The sequence below is a fragment of the Rutidosis leptorrhynchoides genome, chromosome 10, assembly GCF_046630445.1.
Source record: "Rutidosis leptorrhynchoides isolate AG116_Rl617_1_P2 chromosome 10, CSIRO_AGI_Rlap_v1, whole genome shotgun sequence".
NCBI lineage: Eukaryota > Viridiplantae > Streptophyta > Magnoliopsida > Asterales > Asteraceae > Rutidosis > Rutidosis leptorrhynchoides.
The window spans coordinates 325853163-325878107 of record NC_092342.1 but is presented as its reverse complement, the minus strand read 5'-3'; the positions used below and the strand labels follow the sequence as shown (position 1 = coordinate 325878107).

Genomic DNA, 24945 nt, shown 5'->3' with positions numbered 1-24945 from the left:
AATCAAGCACTACAATTCGGATTAGGGTTTACCTCAAGCACCAAAACGAGCTCTAGTAGCTAGAAACACCAACAAGCACCAAGAATGTAGTGACCCGAACTTTTCCATGTTTATATATATTAATTGAGATTGATGTTTACATGATTAAATGCTTCCAACATGTTAAGCAATCAAACTTGTTAAGACTTGATTAATTGAAATAGGTTTCATATAGACAATTGACCACCCAGGTTGACCGGTGATTCACGAACGTTAAAACTTGTAAAAAACTATATGATGACATATATATGGTTATATATATAGTTAACATGATATTATGATAAGTAAACATATCATTAATTATATTAACAATGAACTACATATGTAAAAACAAGACTACTAACTTAATGATTTTGAAACGAGACATATATGTAACGTTTATCGTTGTAACGACATTTAATGTATATATATCATATTAAGAGATATTCGTACATCATAATATCATGATAATATAATAATTTAAAATCTCTTTTGTTATTATAAACATTGGGTTAACAACATTTAACAAGATCGTTAACCTAAAGGTTTCAAAACAACACTTACATGTAACGACTAACGATGACTTAACGACTCAGTTAAAATGTATATACATGTAGTGTTTTAATATGTATTTATACACTTTTGAAAGACTTCAATACACTTATCAAAATACTTCTACTTAACAAAAATGCTTACAATTACATTCTCGTTCAGTTTCATCAACAATTCTACTCGTATGCACCCGTATTCGTACTCGTACAATACACAGCTTTTAGATGTATGTACTATTGGTATATACACTCCAATGATCAGCTCTTAGCAGCCCATGTGAGTCACCTAACACATGTGGGAACCATCATTTGGCAACTAGCATGAAATATCTCATAAGATTACAAAAATATGAGTAATCATTCATGACTTATTTACATGAAAACAAAATTACATATCCTTTATATCTAATCCATACACCAACGACCAAAAACACCTACAAACACTTTCATTCTTCAATTTTCTTCATCTAATTGAACTCTCTCAAGTTCTATCTTCAAGTTCTAAGTGTTCTTCATAAATTCCAAAAGTTCTAGTTTCATAAAATCAAGAATACTTTCAAGTTTGCTAGCTCACTTCCAATCTTGTAAGGTGATCATCCAACCTCAAGAAATCTTTGTTTCTTACAGTAGGTTATCATTCTAATACAAGGTAATAATCATATTCAAACTTTGGTTCAATTTCTATAACTATAACAATCTTATTTCAAGTGATGATCTTACTTGAACTTGTTTTCGTGTCATGATTTTGCTTCAAGAACTTTGAGCCATCCAAGGATCCATTGAAGCTAGATCCATTTTTCTCTTTTCCAGTAGGTTCATCCAAGGAACTTAAGGTAGTAATGATGTTCATAACATCATTCGATTCATACATATAAAGCTATCTTATTCGAAGGTTTAAACTTGTAATCACTAGAACATAGTTTAGTTAATTCTAAACTTGTTCGCAAACAAAAGTTAATCCTTCTAACTTGACTTTTAAAATCAACTAAACACATGTTCTATATCTATATGATATGCTAACTTAATGATTTAAAACCTGGAAACACGAAAAACACCGTAAAACCGGATTTACGCCGTCGTAGTAACACCGCGGGCTGTTTTGGGTTAGTTAATTAAAAACTATGATAAACTTTGATTTAAAAGTTGTTATTCTGAGAAAATGATTTTTATTATGAACATGAAACTATATCCAAAAATTATGGTTAAACTCAAAGTGGAAGTATGTTTTCTAAAATGGTCATCTAGACGTCGTTCTTTCGACTGAAATGACTACCTTTACAAAAATGACTTGTAACTTATTTTTCCGACTAGAAACCTATACTTTTTTTGTTTAGATTCATAAAATAGAGTTCAATATGAAACCATAGCAATTTGATTCACTCAAAACGGATTTAAAATGAAGAAGTTATGGGTAAAACAAGATTGGATAATTTTTCTCATTTTAGCTACGTGAAAATTGGTAACAAATCTATTCCAACCATAACTTAATCAACTTGTATTATATATTATGTAATCTTGAGATACCATAGACACGTATACAATGTTTCGACCTATCATGTCGACACATCTATATATATTTCGGAACAACCATAGACACTCTATATGTGAATGTTGGAGTTAGCTATACAGGGTTGAGGTTGATTCCAAAATATATATAGTTTGAGTTGTGATCAATACTGAGATACGTATACACTGGGTCGTGGATTGATTCAAGATAATATTTATCGATTTATTTCTGTACATCTAACTGTGGACAACTAGTTGTAGGTTACTAACGAGGACAGCTGACTTAATAAACTTAAAACATCAAAATATATTAAAAGTGTTGTAAATATATTTTGAACATACTTTGATATATATGTATATATTGTTATAGGTTCGTGAATCAACCAGTGGCCAAGTCTTACTTCCCGACGAAGTAAAAATCTGTGAAAGTGAGTTATAGTCCCACTTTTAAAATCTAATATTTTTGGGATGAGAATACATGCAGGTTTTATAAATGATTTACAAAATAGACACAAGTACGTGAAACTACATTCTATGGTTGAATTATCGAAATCGAATATGCCCCTTTTTATTAAGTCTGGTAATCTAAGAATTAGGGAACAGACACCCTAATTGACGCGAATCCTAAAGATAGATCTATTGGGCCTAACAAACCCCATCCAAAGTACCGGATGCTTTAGTACTTCGAAATTTATATCATATCCGAAGGGTGTCCCGGAATGATGGGGATATTCTTATATATGCATCTTGTTATTGTCGGTTACCAGGTGTTCACCATATGAATGATTTTTATCTCTATGTATGGGATGTGTATTGAAATATGAAATCTTGTGGTCTATTGTTACGATTTGATATATATAGGTTAAACCTATAACTCACCAACATTTTTGTTGACGTTTTAAGCATGTTTATTCTCAGGTGATTATTAAGAGCTTCCGCTGTCGCATACTTAAATAAGGACAAGATTTGGAGTCCATGCTTGTATGATATTGTGTAAAAACTGCATTCAAGAAACTTATTTTGTTGTAACATATTTGTATTGTAAACCATTATGTAATGGTCGTGTGTAAACAGGATATTTTAGATTATCATTATTTGATAATCTACGTAAAGCTTTTTAAACCTTTATTGATGAAATAAAGGTTATGGTTTGTTTAAAAATGAATGCAGTCTTTGAAAAACGTCTCATATAGAGGTCAAAACCTCGCAACGAAATCAATTAATATGGAACGTTTTTAATCAATAAGAACGGGACATTTCAGTTGGTATCCGAGCGTTGGTCTTAGAGAACCAGAAAATTTGCATTAGTGTGTCTTATCGAGTTTGTTAGGATGCATTAGTGAGTCTGGACTTCGACCGTGTTTTCTTTAAAAATGATTGCTTAACATTTTTGTTGGAAACTATATATTTTTAACATATGAATATTATGTGATATATTAATCTCTTAACGTGTTTGATATTATGTGATAGATGTCTACCTCTAGAACAAGTCCCATTGACTCACCTAATAATAATGAAGAGTCAAATGTAAATTGGAATGATTTGTGGACTGATTCACAAGTTCCCGAAGAGGAACCGGAAGAAGAGTCGGAACCGGAAGAAGAATCGGAACCGGAAGAAGAATCGGAACCGGATGAAGAAATAGAACCGGTGGGGGAAATAATAAAATGGTTAAGTAAAAGAAAATCCTCAACCAACCGACCAAAGTTAATTATGGTCAATGGTGTTTCCGCCAAGGAAGTAAAATATTGGGAGGATTACCAATTCTCCGATGAATCGGATTCCGACGAGAATTCCGATGATGTTATAGAAATTACCCCAACTGAATTTAAAAAGGCAAAAGAAAATAATAAGGGAAAGGGCATAAAAATAGAGAAATCTAATTCCAACCCCGATGAACTTTATATGTATCGTCAACCCCCGAAGTCCTTAAGTTGTAACAATGACCCGGGAACCTCTAAACCACCAGGTTTTTCTAAACCAATGTGGACAACGACGGCTCGTATTAGGGGAACATCATATATCCCTAGAAACTTGGCAAAACGAACCAAAACTGAAGAAGAAGAAACGAGCGAGTCGGAATAAGATAGTTGTATTCGTGTGGTGTAATATATGGAATATAGTGTTCTTATGCTTTATGATATATGTAAAAATTGCTTGTATTAATAAGTATATTTTTTATGAATCTAACTCTTGTCTATTTTACAGTTTAAAAACACAAAATGGATAGACAACCCAATATTTTAAGAGACCTACCCGGAGACATGATTGATGAAATCTTGTCTAGAGTCGGCCAGAATTCTTCGGCACAACTATTTAAGGCGAGATCAGTTTGTAAGACATTCGAAGAACGTTCCAAGAATGTCTTGGTTTATAAGAGACTTTCGTTTGAAAGATGGGGGATATCACATTGGGAAACCCATAAGTTACGATGTGTTTACTTTGACGCATATATTGCGGGGAACCCAAATGCTATTTTACGCAACGGGTTAAGAAATTATTTTGACTCAATATATCCGAATATTGGACTTCGTGATTTAGAAAAAGCGGCTAACATGCAACATAAAGAAGCATGTTATGCTTACGGATTAGTAATGTTCGCTTCTCACCAAAGTGAGAACAAGAACATCGGGCTACAACTATTAAACAAAACGTTTCCACAAGTGACGGAGTCGGTAATTGGGGTAAGAAATGAGGTTTTTAGATTATTACGGGACTGTTGGACATTACGTAACCCTCGTCCCTTTGATGATGTTACAACACGCTGTCTTATCAACGGCCATAACGGTTATGTTGCACAAGACCAAGGATGGGAAGTAGTCCTAGTAAAACCAGAATGCATGACTTGTTTCTGGACGTATGAATTACGTGTCTTTATTGCCTTTGCTGAACGACTTGTGTACTAGCTAGAATTGTCTTCACAACTATCTTGTATCAAAGTTATTGTGTGCTATATTTCATGCTTTATGTAAAATAAGCGGTATTGTAAGTTTGTAAAATATTGTATAAAAGTTTGAACGCGAAATATTATTATAATCAGTTTTTCATATAGAATTGTAGTAGTTGAATTGTATATTAGCTACTAAGTATGAACTTAACGGGTAGGTACTACCCGAATTTAAACTTATAAAACGCTAATATGAAGAAAAAGCTTTTATAAATGAGTTCATATTATGCTACGAAATACTATTAACTACTCTTAATATTCTGTATGATTAACTTGTTCCATTTAACTATTTTGAAGGAAATGGCACCGACTACTCAACACACCGTGAATATGAATGAAGAGGAATTCCGTACTTTTCTAGCTTCAAACATAGCCGCAGTACAGGCTGCGCTACATACCAACAATAACCTTGGATCTAGCAGTACAGGAAATCGTGTAGGATGCACCTACAAAGAATTCACTGCCTGCAAACCTTTGGAATTTGATGGAACCGAAGGACCGATCGGATTGAAACGGTGGACCGAGAAGGTTGAATCGGTGTTTGCCATAAGTAAGTGTACTGAAGAGGACAAAGTGAAGTACGCTACGCATACCTTCACAGGTTCTGCGTTAACATGGTGGAATACCTATCTAGAGCAAGTGGGACAAGATGATGCGTACGCACTACCGTGGTCAGCATTCAAGCACTTGATGAACGAGAAGTACCGTCCCAGAACCGAGGTCAATAAGCTCAAGACAGAACTTAGAGGGTTACGAACCCAAGGATTTGATATTACCACGTACGAAAGACGATTCACAGAATTGTGCCTATTGTGTCCGGGAGCATTCGAAGATGAGGAAGAGAAGATCGATGCGTTTGTGAAAGGATTACCGGAAAGAATCCAAGAAGATATAAGTTCACACGAGCCCGCCTCCATACAACAGGCATGTAGAATGGCTCACAAACTAGTGAACCAGATTGAAGAAAGAATTAAAGAACAGACTGCTGAAGAGGCCAATGTGAAGCAAGTCAAAAGAAAGTGGGAGGAAAACGGTGATAAGAATCACCAATACAGCAACAACAGCAATTACAACAATAATCGCAACAATTATCACAACAATCGCAACATCAATCGCAACTACAACAAACGGCCCAACAACAACAACAACAACAACAACAGCAACTACAACCATCATCCCAACAACAATAATAACCGCAACAACAACAACAATCAGAAGCAGCTATGCCAAAGGTGTGAAAAGAATCACTCGGGGTTCTGCACCAAATTTTGCAACAAGTGTAAAAGAAATGGTCATAGCGCGGCGAAGTGTGAGGTCTACGGACCAGGGGTTAATAGAACGAAAGGAACAAATGGTGTCGGAACGAGTAATGGCGGAGCAAGTAGTGTCGGAGCAAGTTATGCCAATGTAGTTTGTTATAAATGTGGAAAACCAGGCCACATTATTAGAAATTGCCCGAACCAGGAGAACACGAATGGACAAGGCCGTGGAAGAGTTTTCAATATTAATGCGGTAGAGGCACAGGAAGACCCGGAGCTTGTTACGGGTACGTTTCTTATTGACAATAAATCTGCTTACGTTTTATTTGATTCGGGTGCGGATAGAAGCTATATGAGTAGAGATTTTTGTGCTAAATTAAGTTGTCCATTGACGCCTTTGGATAGTAAATTTTTACTCGAATTAGCAAATGGTAAATTAATTTCAGCAGATAATATATGTCGGAATCGAGAAATTAAACTGGTTAGCGAAACATTTAAGATTGATTTGATACCAGTAGAGTTAGGGAGTTTTGATGTGATAATCGGTATGGACTGGTTGAAAGAAGTGAAAGCGGAGATCGTTTGTTACAAAAATGCAATTCGCATTATACGAGAAAAAGGAAAACCCTTAATGGTGTACGGAGAAAAGGGCAACACGAAACTACATCTTATTAGTAATTTGAAGGCACAAAAACTAATAAGAAAAGGTTGCTATGCTGTTCTAGCACACGTCGAGAAAGTACAAACTGAAGAAAAGAGCATCAATGATGTTCCCATTGCAAAAGAATTTCCCGATGTATTTCCGAAAGAATTACCGGGATTACCCCCACATCGATCCGTTGAATTTCAAATAGATCTTGTACCAGGAGCTGCACCAATAGCTCGTGCTCCTTACAGACTCGCACCCAGCGAGATGAAAGAACTGCAAAGCCAATTACAAGAACTTTTAGAGCGTGGTTTCATTCGACCAAGCACATCACCGTGGGGAGCTCCTGTTTTGTTTGTCAAGAAGAAAGATGGTACATTCAGGTTGTGTATCGACTACCGAGAGTTAAACAAACTTACCATCAAGAACCGCTACCCACTACCGAGAATCGACGACTTATTTGATCAACTACAAGGCTCATCTGTTTATTCAAAGATTGACTTACGTTCCGGGTATCATCAAATGCGGGTGAAAGAAGATGATATTCCAAAGACTGCTTTCAGAACACGTTACGGTCATTACGAGTTTATGGTCATGCCGTTTGGTTTAACTAATGCACCAGCTGTGTTCATGGACCTTATGAACCGAGTGTGTGGACCATACCTTGACAAGTTTGTCATTGTTTTCATTGATGACATACTTATTTACTCAAAGAATGACCAAGAACACGGTGAACATTTGAGAAAGGTGTTAGAAGTATTGAGGAAGGAAGAATTGTACGCTAAGTTTTCAAAGTGTGCATTTTGGTTGGAAGAAGTTCAATTCCTCGGTCACATAGTGAACAAAGAAGGTATTAAGGTGGATCCGGCAAAGATAGAAACTGTTGAAAAGTGGGAAACCCCGAAAACTCCGAAACACATACGCCAGTTTTTAGGACTAGCTGGTTACTACAGAAGGTTCATCCAAGACTTTTCCAGAATAGCAAAACCCTTGACTGCATTAACGCATAAAGGGAAGAAATTTGAATGGAATGATGAACAAGAGAAAGCGTTTCAGTTATTGAAGAAAAAGCTAACTACGGCACCTATATTGTCATTGCCTGAAGGGAATGATGATTTTGTGATTTATTGTGACGCATCAAAGCAAGGTCTCGGTTGTGTATTAATGCAACGAACGAAGGTGATTGCTTATGCGTCTAGACAATTGAAGATTCACGAACAAAATTATACGACGCATGATTTGGAATTAGGCGCGGTTGTTTTTGCATTAAAGACTTGGAGGCACTACTTATATGGGGTCAAAAGTATTATATATACCGACCACAAAAGTCTTCAACACATATTTAATCAGAAACAACTGAATATGAGGCAGCGTAGGTGGATTGAATTATTGAATGATTACGATTTTGAGATTCGTTACCACCCGGGGAAGGCAAATGTGGTAGCCGATGCCTTGAGCAGGAAGGATAGAGAACCCATTCGAGTAAAATCTATGAATATAATGATTCATAATAACATTACTACTCAAATAAAGGAGGCGCAACAAGGAGTTTTAAAAGAGGGAAATTTAAAGGATGAAATACCCAAAGGATCGGAGAAGCATCTTAATATTCGGGAAGACGGAACCCGGTATAGGGCTGAAAGGATTTGGGTACCAAAATTTGGAGATATGAGAGAAATGGTACTTAGAGAAGCTCATAAAACCAGATACTCAATACATCCTGGAACGGGGAAGATGTACAAGGATCTCAAGAAACATTTTTGGTGGCCGGGTATGAAAGCCGATGTTGCTAAATACGTAGGAGAATGTTTGACGTGTTCTAAGGTCAAAGCTGAGCATCAGAAACCATCAGGTCTACTTCAACAACCCGAAATCCCGGAATGGAAATGGGAAAACATTACCATGGATTTCATCACTAAATTGCCAAGGACTGCAAGTGGTTTTGATACTATTTGGGTAATAGTTGATCGTCTCACCAAATCAGCACACTTCCTACCAATAAGAGAAGATGACAAGATGGAGAAATTAGCACGACTGTATTTGAAGGAAGTCGTCTCCAGACATGGAATACCAATCTCTATTATCTCTGATAGGGATGGCAGATTTATTTCAAGATTCTGGCAGACATTACAGCAAGCATTAGGAACTCGTCTAGACATGAGTACTGCCTATCATCCACAAACTGATGGGCAGAGCGAAAGGACGATACAAACGCTTGAAGACATGCTACGAGCATGTGTTATTGATTTCGGAAACAGTTGGGATCGACATCTACCGTTAGCAGAATTTTCCTACAACAACAGCTACCATTCAAGCATTGAGATGGCGCCGTTTGAAGCACTTTATGGTAGAAAGTGCAGGTCTCCGATTTGTTGGAGTGAGGTGGGGGATAGACAGATTACGGGTCCGGAGATTATACAAGAAACTACCGAGAAGATCATCCAAATTCAACAACGGTTGAAAACCGCCCAAAGTCGACAAAAGAGCTACGCTGACATTAAAAGAAAAGATATAGAATTTGAAATTGGAGAGATGGTCATGCTTAAAGTTTCACCTTGGAAAGGCGTTGTTCGATTTGGTAAACGAGGGAAATTAAATCCAAGGTATATTGGACCATTCAAGATTATTGATCGTGTCGGACCAGTAGCTTACCGACTAGAGTTACCTCAACAACTCGCGGCTGTACATAACACTTTCCACGTCTCGAATTTGAAGAAATGTTTTGCTAAAGAAGATCTCACTATTTCGTTAGATGAAATCCAAATCAACGAAAAACTCCAATTCATCGAAGAACCCGTCGAAATAATGGATCGTGAGGTTAAAAGACTTAAGCAAAACAAGATACCAATTGTTAAGGTTCGATGGAATGCTCGTAGAGGACCCGAGTTCACCTGGGAGCGTGAAGATCAGATGAAGAAGAAATACCCGCATCTATTTCCAGAAGATTCGTCAACACCTTCAACAGCTTAAAATTTCGGGACGAAATTTATTTAACGGGTAGGTACTGTAGTGACCCGAACTTTTCCATGTTTATATATATTAATTGAGATTGATGTTTACATGATTAAATGCTTCCAACATGTTAAGCAATCAAACTTGTTAAGACTTGATTAATTGAAATAGGTTTCATATAGACAATTGACCACCCAGGTTGACCGGTGATTCACGAACGTTAAAACTTGTAAAAAACTATATGATGACATATATATGGTTATATATATAGTTAACATGATATTATGATAAGTAAACATATCATTAATTATATTAACAATGAACTACATATGTAAAAACAAGACTACTAACTTAATGATTTTGAAACGAGACATATATGTAACGTTTATCGTTGTAACGACATTTAATGTATATATATCATATTAAGAGATATTCGTACATCATAATATCATGATAATATAATAATTTAAAATCTCTTTTGTTATTATAAACATTGGGTTAACAACATTTAACAAGATCGTTAACCTAAAGGTTTCAAAACAACACTTACATGTAACGACTAACGATGACTTAACGACTCAGTTAAAATGTATATACATGTAGTGTTTTAATATGTATTTATACACTTTTGAAAGACTTCAATACACTTATCAAAATACTTCTACTTAACAAAAATGCTTACAATTACATTCTCGTTCAGTTTCATCAACAATTCTACTCGTATGCACCCGTATTCGTACTCGTACAATACACAGCTTTTAGATGTATGTACTATTGGTATATACACTCCAATGATCAGCTCTTAGCAGCCCATGTGATTCACCTAACACATGTGGGAACCATCATTTGGCAACTAGCATGAAATATCTCATAAGATTACAAAAATATGAGTAATCATTCATGACTTATTTACATGAAAACAAAATTACATATCCTTTATATCTAATCCATACACCAACGACCAAAAACACCTACAAACACTTTCATTCTTCAATTTTCTTCATCTAATTGAACTCTCTCAAGTTCTATCTTCAAGTTCTAAGTGTTCTTCATAAATTCCAAAAGTTCTAGTTTCATAAAATCAAGAATACTTTCAAGTTTGCTAGCTCACTTCCAATCTTGTAAGGTGATCATCCAACCTCAAGAAATCTTTGTTTCTTACAGTAGGTTATCATTCTAATACAAGGTAATAATCATATTCAAACTTTGGTTCAATTTCTATAACTATAACAATCTTATTTCAAGTGATGATCTTACTTGAACTTGTTTTCGTGTCATGATTTTGCTTCAAGAACTTTGAGCCATCCAAGGATCCATTGAAGCTAGATCCATTTTTCTATTTTCCAGTAGGTTCATCCAAGGAACTTAAGGTAGTAATGATGTTCATAACATCATTCGATTCATACATATAAAGCTATCTTATTCGAAGGTTTAAACTTGTAATCACTAGAACATAGTTTAGTTAATTCTAAACTTGTTCGCAAACAAAAGTTAATCCTTCTAACTTGACTTTTAAAATCAACTAAACACATGTTCTATATCTATATGATATGCTAACTTAATGATTTAAAACCTGGAAACACGAAAAACACCGTAAAACCGGATTTACGCCGTCGTAGTAACACCGCGGGCTGTTTTGGGTTAGTTAATTAAAAACTATGATAAACTTTGATTTAAAAGTTGTTATTCTGAGAAAATGATTTTTATTATGAACATGAAACTATATCCAAAAATTATGGTTAAACTCAAAGTGGAAGTATGTTTTCTAAAATGGTCATCTAGACGTCGTTCTTTCGACTGAAATGACTACCTTTACAAAAATGACTTGTAACTTATTTTTCCGACTAGAAACCTATACTTTTTTTGTTTAGATTCATAAAATAGAGTTCAATATGAAACCATAGCAATTTGATTCACTCAAAACGGATTTAAAATGAAGAAGTTATGGGTAAAACAAGATTGGATAATTTTTCTCATTTTAGCTACGTGAAAATTGGTAACAAATCTATTCCAACCATAACTTAATCAACTTGTATTATATATTATGTAATCTTGAGATACCATAGACACGTATACAATGTTTCGACCTATCATGTCGACACATCTATATATATTTCGGAACAACCATAGACACTCTATATGTGAATGTTGGAGTTAGCTATACAGGGTTGAGGTTGATTCCAAAATATATATAGTTTGAGTTGTGATCAATACTGAGATACGTATACACTGGGTCGTGGATTGATTCAAGATAATATTTATCGATTTATTTCTGTACATCTAACTGTGGACAACTAGTTGTAGGTTACTAACGAGGACAGCTGACTTAATAAACTTAAAACATCAAAATATATTAAAAGTGTTGTAAATATATTTTGAACATACTTTGATATATATGTATATATTGTTATAGGTTCGTGAATCAACCAGTGGCCAAGTCTTACTTCCCGACGAAGTAAAAATCTGTGAAAGTGAGTTATAGTCCCACTTTTAAAATCTAATATTTTTGGGATGAGAATACATGCAGGTTTTATAAATGATTTACAAAATAGACACAAGTACGTGAAACTACATTCTATGGTTGAATTATCGAAATCGAATATGCCCCTTTTTATTAAGTCTGGTAATCTAAGAATTAGGGAACAGACACCCTAATTGACGCGAATCCTAAAGATAGATCTATTGGGCCTAACAAACCCCATCCAAAGTACCGGATGCTTTAGTACTTCGAAATTTATATCATATCCGAAGGGTGTCCCGGAATGATGGGGATATTCTTATATATGCATCTTGTTATTGTCGGTTACCAGGTGTTCACCATATGAATGATTTTTATCTCTATGTATGGGATGTGTATTGAAATATGAAATCTTGTGGTCTATTGTTACGATTTGATATATATAGGTTAAACCTATAACTCACCAACATTTTTGTTGACGTTTTAAGCATGTTTATTCTCAGGTGATTATTAAGAGCTTCCGCTGTCGCATACTTAAATAAGGACAAGATTTGGAGTCCATGCTTGTATGATATTGTGTAAAAACTGCATTCAAGAAACTTATTTTGTTGTAACATATTTGTATTGTAAACCATTATGTAATGGTCGTGTGTAAACAGGATATTTTAGATTATCATTATTTGATAATCTACGTAAAGCTTTTTAAACCTTTATTGATGAAATAAAGGTTATGGTTTGTTTAAAAATGAATGCAGTCTTTGAAAAACGTCTCATATAGAGGTCAAAACCTCGCAACGAAATCAATTAATATGGAACGTTTTTAATCAATAAGAACGGGGTGTTAAAGAAATGGCTAGACAACGAGCATTTGCAGATTGGCAATATCATCAAAGCCAAATCATAAGCCATTGTGCCTACATAAATACAAACTACATTCCTACTCAACCGGCCATATTTCCTACCTGGACTATACAGACCCGACCACCGTTCCCTACATATAACCCAGCTCAAGCATTCTACATCACTTACGGCTATGAATGGAATCCCTACTGGAACCATCCTCATCAACCGTAATTTTCTTTTATTCCTATTTTTATTTATTTTGTAACTTGTAATTTTATACTTTTAATACTTCTTTTGATACTGTAATAGTTTTTATAATTTTCTAACTTTTATTATTAGATTTTAATAATTTTTGAATGTGGGGTGATATACCCAACTTCAAAAATATGTATATATATGTTTGTAGTTTATCTCATGTACAAAACAGGGTAAAACAGTGCACTTTCAAAGACTGGCATTAAGTTCAGCAAAAGCAACTAATTTTGACGACAAGATGAAAAATAAATGTGATATAACAACTGCAAGAATGAACAAATGATGTGCACCATTTATCATTCAAACAAACAACAATGTGTTTGAAAATGTTGGTAAAATTTAATCATTTTTCTACGCTAATCACCCTTAATAATTTAAATTGTTACTGATTTCTTGCAAATGAGGGCATTGCAAGATCTTAAATGTGGGAAATGATTAAATTCTTTCGGTTTAAAAAAAAAATTTGACTTATACACTTGGTTTAGTAGCCACCGTTAAACTTTGCTAGTAACGCAATAGTTGTATTAGAATCTAGTGCTCTCTGATAATAAAGAACAGCCCTAGTCTTATATACTGACTACCCACTTCTAGTAAAATTTTTAAAATTTTTTAACTAAATGAACTCAAAATCATGTTTATACATATTTATGAACGATAAAACTAGGTGTTAACACCGAAATTATTGTTACCTCGGAAAGGACATAAATTGAGAAACAACCCAAAACGCTTGAATTCATTTAAAATGGAATAGAAGAAAATAAAAAGGCAAAGAAAGAAAAATAAAAGCCAAGTGTGGGAAAAATTTGCCAAGTTATTTAAAACATATATCACATATTTTTGTACAAATAATTAAAGATACTTTTGTTTTGGACGATATTAATCAGTTTTACCCAGTTTATTGTAATATATATGAAATTTAAAAGGAAGTAAAGTCTTTCGAGAAAAAGACACGCGCTTCTTGATTTAGGTCAGGAAGTTGTCGTCCAGACCAGTTGTAGAGTCTACGAAAAACCTTGAAAAGTTTTCTCGAAAATCAGCTGGAAATCTACGGACCTCGGCATCAAACATGGTCGCAAAGTGGTCAGACTTATCCTAACCATGATAGAATCTGTCTCGTACAATGGGGGGCACCGTGAAAATTAGCTTATAAGACTAATGAATCAGATCCCCAGAAAGGATAATCTCCTTAAAAGATTAAAAATCAGCATTTAAGCCTAATATTACTCAATCCTTGAGTTTGGCCTTAAAGATTGAGAATTCAAACTCATGAAATTCGATGATATCTAAACTCGAGCTTGAACGAGAAAATATTTTGATCAAAATTACAAACCGATTTGTTTTCTGAAACACTATTTTCAATGCGTTCATTACCATTGAACGTAAAATCCTAGTAATTCACCTGGAATTCATTAGGTCACCTGAACCAAATCGGGTGTCAACCATAAGAACGGTGGTTGCATAGCATGGTCGAAGACAGGACCTTGTGCCAGACCGAAAAACTATAGGGTGATCTTTACTATTGCTCCTACAAGGGATAGTAATTGCATCCGACACGTTGTGGACCATGAACATCTGCATGTCATTAGACATTGCCTTAACAGTTGCTTGTTCAACGCTTTCCTTTACAACCGGACGGTAGTTTACCAAAAGGTAATATACAGAACAAGTAAACTGGACGTATTGCTTTCCTAATACAAGCTTAGTAAGTGGGTGACACAAAACCATAAGTTTTGAGCTAAAATTTTAAAATTTGAAACCCACAAAAATATTTTGCAAACACCGATGAAGGGTTATTCCGGAAAACTTATCTAGGGTAAAAGCTAGATTGAATTTTAAAAAGATCAAATGTTTTCATAAAGATCAAATATTCTAAAGTATCTAAATTTTTATAGTCATGTGGGACTGTAAACCACATCGTTATTACCATTGTTCATACCGCCGTATTAAAATCACTGATGTACAAAGTGTGAAGAATAAAGAAGTGATTCTAGTAAAGTTATATTCAAGTTATATATTGCTTGAGGACAAGCAACGCTCAAGTGTGGGAATATTTGATAATGCTAAAAACGAACATATATTTCATAGCATTATCCTTCAAGAAAGACAAGATTTTAGTTGCAATTGTTCTATTTACAAGTGATATTCGTTTAAATAATAAAAGGTGAAGACAAAAGATAGATTCGACGATTTGAAGACGCAAACGTCCAAAAAGCTAAAATCCAAGTGGTTCAAATTATTGATGAGAAACGTCTAGAAAATACAAGAGTACAAGCCGCAAAACGCAAAGTACAAGATATTAAATCATACGAAAAGGCGTTTGAAAATCCAGAAACAAGACATGAACCAACTATCAACGTACGACTCAGCGGACCTGAAATTACAAGTTAACTATGCACAAGAATATAATATAATATATAATTAATTATATATATATTATATTATAAAATAATCAGCAGCCCACGTTTTAAATCAACAAATGAGCTGGAATCCAAAGCTCCGCGACTGCGGAGCTGTGAGGAAGAGAAATACTACAATCGCAGAGCTGCACAGTACAAAATGGGCCTATAAAAGCCAGCGCATTATGCTCGATTCAATCATCCCTTTTTCTTTCTTTCTATCTACGTAATATATATATATATATATATATATATATATATATATATATATATATATATATATATATATATATATAATTATAATTTTAATATTAAGTTAATAATAATAAGGTTATAGTGGCGAATGTTTTAAGTTTGTAAGTCGAAATTCTGTCCGTGTAACACTACCCGATTAATACTCATTGTAAGTTATGTTCAACCTTTTTAAATTAATATCTCATAGCTAAGTTATTATTATGCTTATTTAAGCCGAAGTAATTATGATGTTGGACTAAATATTAAGACGGGGTTTTTGGGTTTTGGACCATAATTAGGGTTTGAACAAAAGACGGACACTTGTGGAAATTGGACTATGGGCTATTAATGGGCTTTATATTAATTAAATGATATCTCGTTGATTTAATATAGAGATTTATAATTTGACGTATTTATATATAACCACATACGCTTGACTAGGTACGGTGGGCGGTGTTACATCCCGCCTTTTTTCGTTTACTTTCCGTTTATTTATTTTAAAGTCCGTTATATATTTATAACATCTCCCGTTGATACGCGTTTTAAATTATCTCGTTTAGGTAATTCATGCACCCGAATGAAAGTTGAGGGACCAAACTCGCCAAAGGATCAAACCTTTGACTAGGTCAAAGGGTCAAACCCCTCCCATCCATTCATTATCATCTCTCTTATTTTACTACTTCCTCCATTTTCTCTCAACACCCAATTTCAAAGAATCATCATCTAAATCTGAGCTAGCGGGTGTTTTACAAAACAAATTACATTTTTGGAATCCTTGCAACTTCCTCTTCGATTCCATACTGATTTCATTACATTTGGGTAACTTTCTAAAATCACTAGATTTTTGTCTTCTTGATGTTTTTAACTTATAAAGTTGTTAATTAGTGTCTATGGCTCAAGTCTAACATGAATATATGATTTATATGCTCGATCTCGTTGTTTTAGTGTAACTAGCATGAACATGAAAAGTGTGTGCTTGATTTTGAGTTTTGGATGATTTAATGTTGTTGTTATGATAAAGTGCAAGTATTAAATGTGTTCCTAGTATCACTAGCTTCAAGTTGATGTGTAGGTTGCTTTAGAAAACTTCATGAACTTGATTATTGATTTTGGTGAATTTGGGTTAGGGTTTGATGAACTTGAAATGGACTTTTGATGCTTTGAATGACATGAGATGTTATTAGTAAGTGTTAGGTTGTATTGTATGCTTGATTACCTTCGAAACGGCATATCATTCATGTAAATTGGTTGCCGAATCATTTATTTGCATTTATGAATTTGAATGCATTAAATGATGAGCTTTGAATGTGATTTTGGTTGTTGTAAAGGTAAATGTGATTGATGAAATGTGTTTAGATATTTTCCTCGTCAAAATACCTTTCCGATGATATAAGATACTTGTCTTGTTTGTTTGCGGGTCATAAATTAGGATTGTTTCAGTTTTGGTTCGTGCACTTGTGTGTTTTCAGCAAAATGTTTTCTGCCCAGATGTTTGGACGTTGTCCAGCCTTTTGGATGCCGTTCAGGCTTTCACACTTGGACGCCGTCCAGGCCTTTTGGACGCCGTCCAATTTGCCTATTCTGTGCTGTTTTGATTTGCCATTTTACAAAAAATGTTTGCTATGCTACGCACCTCCGATTCACATGTAACTTGTTCTAACATGCTAATATATGATTAAAAACCTCAGAAAAATAGTTCGGGACCCGACCCGAACGTGTTGACTTTTTCGTTGACTTTGACCCGACCAAAGTTGACTTTTAACCAAACTTAACCAAATACTTATGCAAGCATTCTAACATGCTTTTATACTTGTACCTTACATGAAACATGACAATTTGATTCACATGCTATTATGATCGAGTCTTAACGAGCCATAGGACTAATTGAACACTTTGACCTATCGTGTTTACCGTTATTGATACAAACCTATTTGTTTAGGTCAAGACTAGCATTCGTTCTTGCACACGTTTACTTGTTGAAGTACTTTTACATACGTGCACTCAAGGTGAGATCATAGTCCCACTTTTACTCTTTTTGAACTTACATTTGGGATGAGAAAACTAAACGTTTCTTTTACTAAGTGAACACAAGTACAGAAAAACAAACATTCTACATACGAGTTTAGAACAAAATCCTCAATTCGATTATCATTAGTTACACTTGCTGGGTGTAAGCGAGAACTTATGTTGTATGGATCCATATGGGTTTGACAAACCCTCATTCAAACGGTTCGCTACCGTTTACGAATGGAATATATTTTCGAGAAACAGTGTATGTTCTAACACTATTGTGATGGGGTTCTATGGAAGGAATGTTAAGCATTGATAATTGGGTGCTCGTGAAACAAACTTTTGGAATGTATTACTATTATATCAATGTTACAAATCTTGTGGTTCACTTGTACTTACTTACTTAAACCTATGATTTCACCAACGTTTTCGTTGACAGATTTCTATGTTTTTCTCAGGTTCTTGAACATTTTGTGATACATGCTTCCGCTCATTACTTTTGATACTTGCTTGGATGTCGAGTATACATGCATACATGGAGCGTCTTTTGGCTACTTTCAAATTGTGTCGCATATGTTTCAATTGTACTTTAAACTTTGTTATGTAACTAGTTTTCGAACTACTTTTTAAACCTTAAAACATCTTTACTTTTGAAATGAATACGACATACTTTTGGTCAAACATTGTTTTAAAGACTTATGACCACGTAACGGGACCTAAGTAGACGGCGCCGTCAATGACGATTTTGTCGGGTCGCTACAGGCGGGATATTTATAAATACTAATAATTATTCATTTGACCGGACACAGGGATGGATTAATAGTCATTGGACTCATTAAAACAGGGGTAGATTACATTCAAGGGTAATTGGTGTAATTGATAACAAAGTATTAAAACCTTGGATTACACGCAGTCGATATCCTGGTGTATTCATTAAACAAAGTATTAAGACCTTGTTACAGTTCGAATCCCCAATTAGTTGGAATATTTGACTTCGGGTATAAGGTTAATTTGGCGAAGACTCTCGCACTTTATAATTATGACCGATGGACTATTATGGACAAAACCATATGGACATATCGAATAATCCAGGACAAAGGATAATTAACCCATGGTAATAAATTAAAATCAACACGTCAAACATCATGATTACGAAAGTTTAAATAAGCATAATTCCTTTAATTTATATCTCATCGTACTTTTATTTATCGTCATTTTATTTATCGTCATTTTATTTATCGTACTTTAAATTATCGCACTTTTATTTATCGTCATTTACTTTACGCTTTAAATTAAGTTGTATTTATATTTAATATTTTACATTAGGTTTTAATTGTGACTTATGACATAAAATCGACAAATCGGTCACTAAACGGTAAAACCCCCCTTTTATAATAATACTACTACTACTTATATATATATATATATATATATATATATATATATATATATATATATATATATACATATACATACATATATACAAATATAGTGTTTAAAAATATAGCGTTAAACTCAGCTAGCTCCCTGTGGAACGAACTGGACTTACTAAAAACTACACTACTCTACGATTAGGTACACTTCCTATAAGTGTTGTAGCAAGGTTTAGGTATATCCCATTCTATAAATAAATAAATAACTTGTGTAAAATTATATCGTATTTAATATTATTTCGTAATAAAATATAATAGTATTTCGTATTACCCCTCGCACACATCAAGATCTATCAAATGCATTTTTGTGGGATACCCCCAAAGGATTCTATGGGATATTATTTCTACAATCCTACCGATAACAAAGTGTTTGTTTCTAGACACGCTACTTTTCTAGAAAAAGAGTTTCTATTAAATAAAGCAAGTGGGAGAAATGTATAACTTGAAGAAATTCAAGAACTACAAAATATCACACCTGAGGTTGGCACTAGCTATCAACAAACTGTTGAAGAAACTGAACAATTGGTTGCTCAGGAGCCTGAAGTAACACAAGACATTCGTAGATCTAGTAGACCTCATCATAGTCCCCAAAGATATGACAACATTTTCTTAGTGGATCAAAGTGAGCCCACTAACTACAAAGACGCTACATTAGATCCTGAATCTAAGAAATGGCATGAAGCCATGAATGAAGAGATGCGGTCCATGTATGACAACCAAGTATGGGACTTAGTTGATTTACCTCCTGACAGCAAGGCTGTAGGGAGCAAATGGGTTTTCAAGAAGAAAACTGATATGGACGGAAATGTACATACATTTAAGGCAAGACTAGTGGCGAAAGGTTTTACTCAAACTCATGGTATTGACTAGGACGAAACTTTCTCTCCAGTAGCCATGCTAAAATCAATTAGAATACTCATTGTCATAGCCGCATATTATGACTATGAGATATGGCAAATGGATGTCAAAACCGCATTCCTTAATGAACACTTAAGTGAAGATGTCTATATGGAACAACCAGAAGGTTTTGTAAATCCTAAGTATCCTAATAAAGTGTGTAAACTTAAAAGAGCCATTTACGGATTAAAGCAAGTATCTAGAAGCTGGAATCTTCGTTTTGATGAGAAAATAAAAGAGTTTGATTTTATCAAAAATGAAGATGAGCCATATGTTTACAAAGGGCTAGTGGAGCATAGTAGTATTTTTAATCTTATATGTAGATGATATACTACTTATTGGAAATGACATCCCAACTTTACAAAACGTCAAGTCTTAGCTTGGGAAGTGTTTTCAAATGAAAGACCTTGGCGATGCTGCTTATATTCTAGGAATAAAAATTCATAGAGATAGATCAAAGCGGCTAATCGGCTTGAGCCAAAGTGCATATATTGAAAAGATTCTAAAAGGATTCAAGATGCAAGATTCCAAACGCAGATTTTTGCCAATGTCACATGGTACAATATTGAGCAATTCTCAAAGTCCTAGCACAAATGATGAGCTTAGACGAATGAATGGAACTCCATATGCTTCTGCAATTGGATCCATTATGTATGCCATGTTATGCACAAGACCATATGTATCGTATGCTTTGAGCATGACGAGTAGATATCAACAAAATTCGGGTGAAAGCCACTGGATGGCTGTCAAGAACATCCTAAAGTACTTGAGAAGGACTAAAGATATGTTCTTGATTTATGGTGATGTGAAAGAAGATCTTACTGTAAAGTGCTACACAGATGCTAGCTTCCAAACTGATAGAGATGATTCACGATCACAATCTGGATATGTCTTTATCTTGAATGGAGGAGCTATAACTTGGAAAAGTTCTAAGCAGAAAGTAGTTGCACAATCTACTACAGAAGCTGAATACATTGTTGCATCGAAGGCAGCACAAGAGGTTGCGTGGATGAAAAAGTTCATTGCTGATTTAGGGGTGATGCCAAGCATAGAAGACATCATAGAAATATTTTGCGACAACAATGATGCTATTGCTCAAACAAAAGAACCTAGATCGCATCACAGCACCAAACATATCCTTAGGAGATTCCACTATATACGACACATAGTGGGAAACGGAGATGTTTGTATTCGCAAAGTTCATACAGATTAAAACCTTGCTGATCCTTTTACAAATGCCTTGGCACAATCAAAACACGAGGGTCATGCTCGGTCCATAGGACTACGTTATGAATGTGATTGGATTTGTTTGTAATTTATGTATTTGAATATTTGGAACATTTATGTAACATTTATATTAAATGATATGATGTATTTGGAGATAATCATACTCATTAATAATTGTTGTGTTCTTTATTAGTATGTTTAAATCCTTGAATAACATCGTTATTCTAAAACGTCCATAGTCGATCACAACTATGGGAATAGTTGTGAGTTAAGGCTAATGTGAATAAGTTAGTTAACTTTCATGGAGATGAAAGGGGAGCAAGGGAGTTGTAGCCAAATTCACGTGTGTTTATTAGAGAATAAACATTGGACATGACCCGCTTTCAAGATCACTTCATGGATCGATGTCATACGTGATTCTTGAAAATGGTAATATCTTTATATCCTTAGACCGTAGATACATATTGGGTCTTAAGTGTGAGGATTGTTATACATTGACATAGTCAAACGTTGTTGTTTAGCCAGACAATCATAAAAGCTATTGTTAAGTATAATATGAGACACATGAGAGACGTGTGTAGTCTAGACGGAATTTGTTCCTTTCATCTGGATGAGAGATTGACATCTATGGGCCCCTCGATGATTTAAATTGATTAAGATGCGTGGCCACGCTCAAACTATATTGATGTATTCAATGGTGTTTGTTTTATCACTTTCAATCTTGATCGAGTAGCATAATGTATGAGCTAAATATGAGATTGATTACTATCCATGTCTCATGCTCAACGAGATGCCGGTAACAAAGGGATAACGGATACCTTATCTATATATTGATTTGAAGTTTTAACTTGAGAATCAATGGATGCTCAAAATGACATTTTTCATGTGTTGTTAGGGGCAGTGGCATGTTGCTAGACGTTTACCACTGTCTGTGTTGACATATGTTGAATCTTGTGCAAGTGGGAGATTGTTGGTTATTAATGCCCAAGACACAACTTATGTCTATACTACTAATAACATTTGAACCTATAGGGTCACACACAATGAGCAAATAAATATCAATTACATATTTGAATATGATTCTTATATTACAACCTTATTATACATATTGTGTCAATGTTATTTAATAGAAATAATAATACTACAATTATATATAAACAAATATCCATACATATGTATAGAGATGTCTATGTGTTGGATAACAAGTAACATCCAACAAGTAACCTTTGTTACTTGTTTCTATCTTGTAATTTATATAAAATGTACAAGTATACATTATCAAAGACATTATTAAAAGCTATCCATACACATTGTTTTATTCAATATGTTTAATAAATAAATGTGCATTATAGACTTATAATGGAAGTCATTATGACCTTACACTAATTGGTGGAAGAAAAGAAAAAGTGAAATGATGAACCATGATGGTTTAGTTGTTGTAGTTTTCTTTAAAATGTAAGAGAACATACGTATACTACTTACAAGTTAGAAAACACATACACATTTACAAGTCTCAAGATGTTATCTTTCTTTATTTAAAAGGTTCTAAGTATTCTTTCATATTTGAAAGATTAATAAGAAAACAAGATAGGATTAAAACAAGAAATAATAAAGGTTGTTTTTTATACTTATTTTCAAGGATTGTGAAGGACTAGCATCCGGTTGATATTGGAGTTTGATTTCGTGTGGATTACCGATAGAGGGAGGCTACTTTGGTTCCTAAATTCTTAGCATCCATAACTTCTCAAGTTCAAAGTCTTTAAAGGTTGTAGTCTTTAAACTCACTGTTTATTATTTAGTTTTCTTAACAACATGCAATTGGATCCTTGGTGGGGAGTTTTTGAAAGGTTTAAAAATTGTTGTACATGCTTCCGCTGCTAAATAGTTTTATGAAATTTCATACAAACCCCTTCAATCACACCTATATATTATTCCGTATATATATATATATATAATATATATATAACTGCTCATAGATACTTGAATTGTACGTATAGAGTTGTAATCACTTGAATCCAATAATTTGCTTGAAATCTAACGGACCAATTAGAGTGTGACATGTGACGCGACAATCACATGTGATTAAAAAAAAAATTAAAAATTTTAAAAAAAAATTTTGAAAAAATTTGAAAAAATTATTTTTTTTAAAATTTTTTTTTAAAATTTTTTTTTTAAAATTTTTTTTTTAAAATTTAGCATGTCAAATCCAATCACATGTAATTATCAAACCCAATCACATGTGATTGTAAAACACAATCACATGTGATTGAAAAAAAAATTTCAAATTTTAAAAAAAAAAAAAAAAATTTCAACAGGAAATAGACTTTAATTCGGTAATTTAATTAAGTTTGTTAGCGTTTCGTGATCATATGTTCAAAATTTCAGACTTTAATTCGGTGATTTGATCAAGTTTTGATCAAAAACTTGGTGTTTAAAGGTTTTTAGCACAAATTTACTGAAATTCAAAATTTTACTAAATAATTTTTTTTTAAATCATATGTGATTAGATTTGACATGCAGAATCACATGTGATTGGGTTTTACAATCACATGTGATTGACATGGAGAATCACATGTGATTTACTGCATGTCAAAATTCAATCACATGTGATCGGAAAAAAATTCGAAAAAACAAAAAAAGAATTCGAAAAAAAAAATTTATATTTCGAAAAAAAAAAATTTAATTTTTTATTTTTCAATCACATGTGATTATTGCGCCACGTGCCGTACTCTAGTTGGTCCCTTGGATCTCAACTTAAAAGTTGATTTCATTTGAATATTTCTCTGTACGTATAAAAGATGCATATAATTTAGAAGTGTACACTTAAAATTTTCTAAGAGTAATGTTGAGATCTTTTTTTTTTTTTTTTTTTTTTTTTTTTTTTTTCCAGGCGGAACAATTGTAAATGGTTAGTAAATCCTTATAATGAGGTCCTTGAATTTCATAAAATTTATAAATGTAGTGAAGCATATGTACCTATAATAAAGTGATTGAGAACCGTTGTAATAGAATGTTGATTATCAATGTAACCCTAACAATCCATTGCGATTAAGCCTTTCAAAAAAAAAAAAAAAAAAAAAAATTCCATTGCGGTTAAACTCTATTAATCGATTATGATAACTCTATGTATTTTGCATATCACCGTGATTAGAAACCGTTTTATATTCTAATGTATAATATATTCTTCATACTACACATATAACGTGATACTTCGTTCTATTCATGTTCCTTTATTACTCTGCGATTAATCTAAGACATAAACAATTTCAATGACCGAGCATCATGGTTAGATTTCGGAAAAAAATAAAGATTA

General features: G+C 33.7%; 1 protein-coding gene across 1 annotated transcript; it reads left to right on the top strand.

Annotated features, from left to right (window-relative positions):
- The first annotated feature begins 20802 nt into the window (after nt 1–20802).
- On the top strand, nt 20803–24537 carry LOC139871313 (secreted RxLR effector protein 161-like). Its single transcript, XM_071859039.1, has 2 exons — nt 20803–21588; nt 24523–24537. Exons 1-2 carry the CDS (start codon nt 20803–20805, stop codon nt 24535–24537), a joined length of 801 nt encoding a protein of 266 aa, XP_071715140.1.
- Nucleotides 24538–24945: the final 408 nt, after the last annotated feature.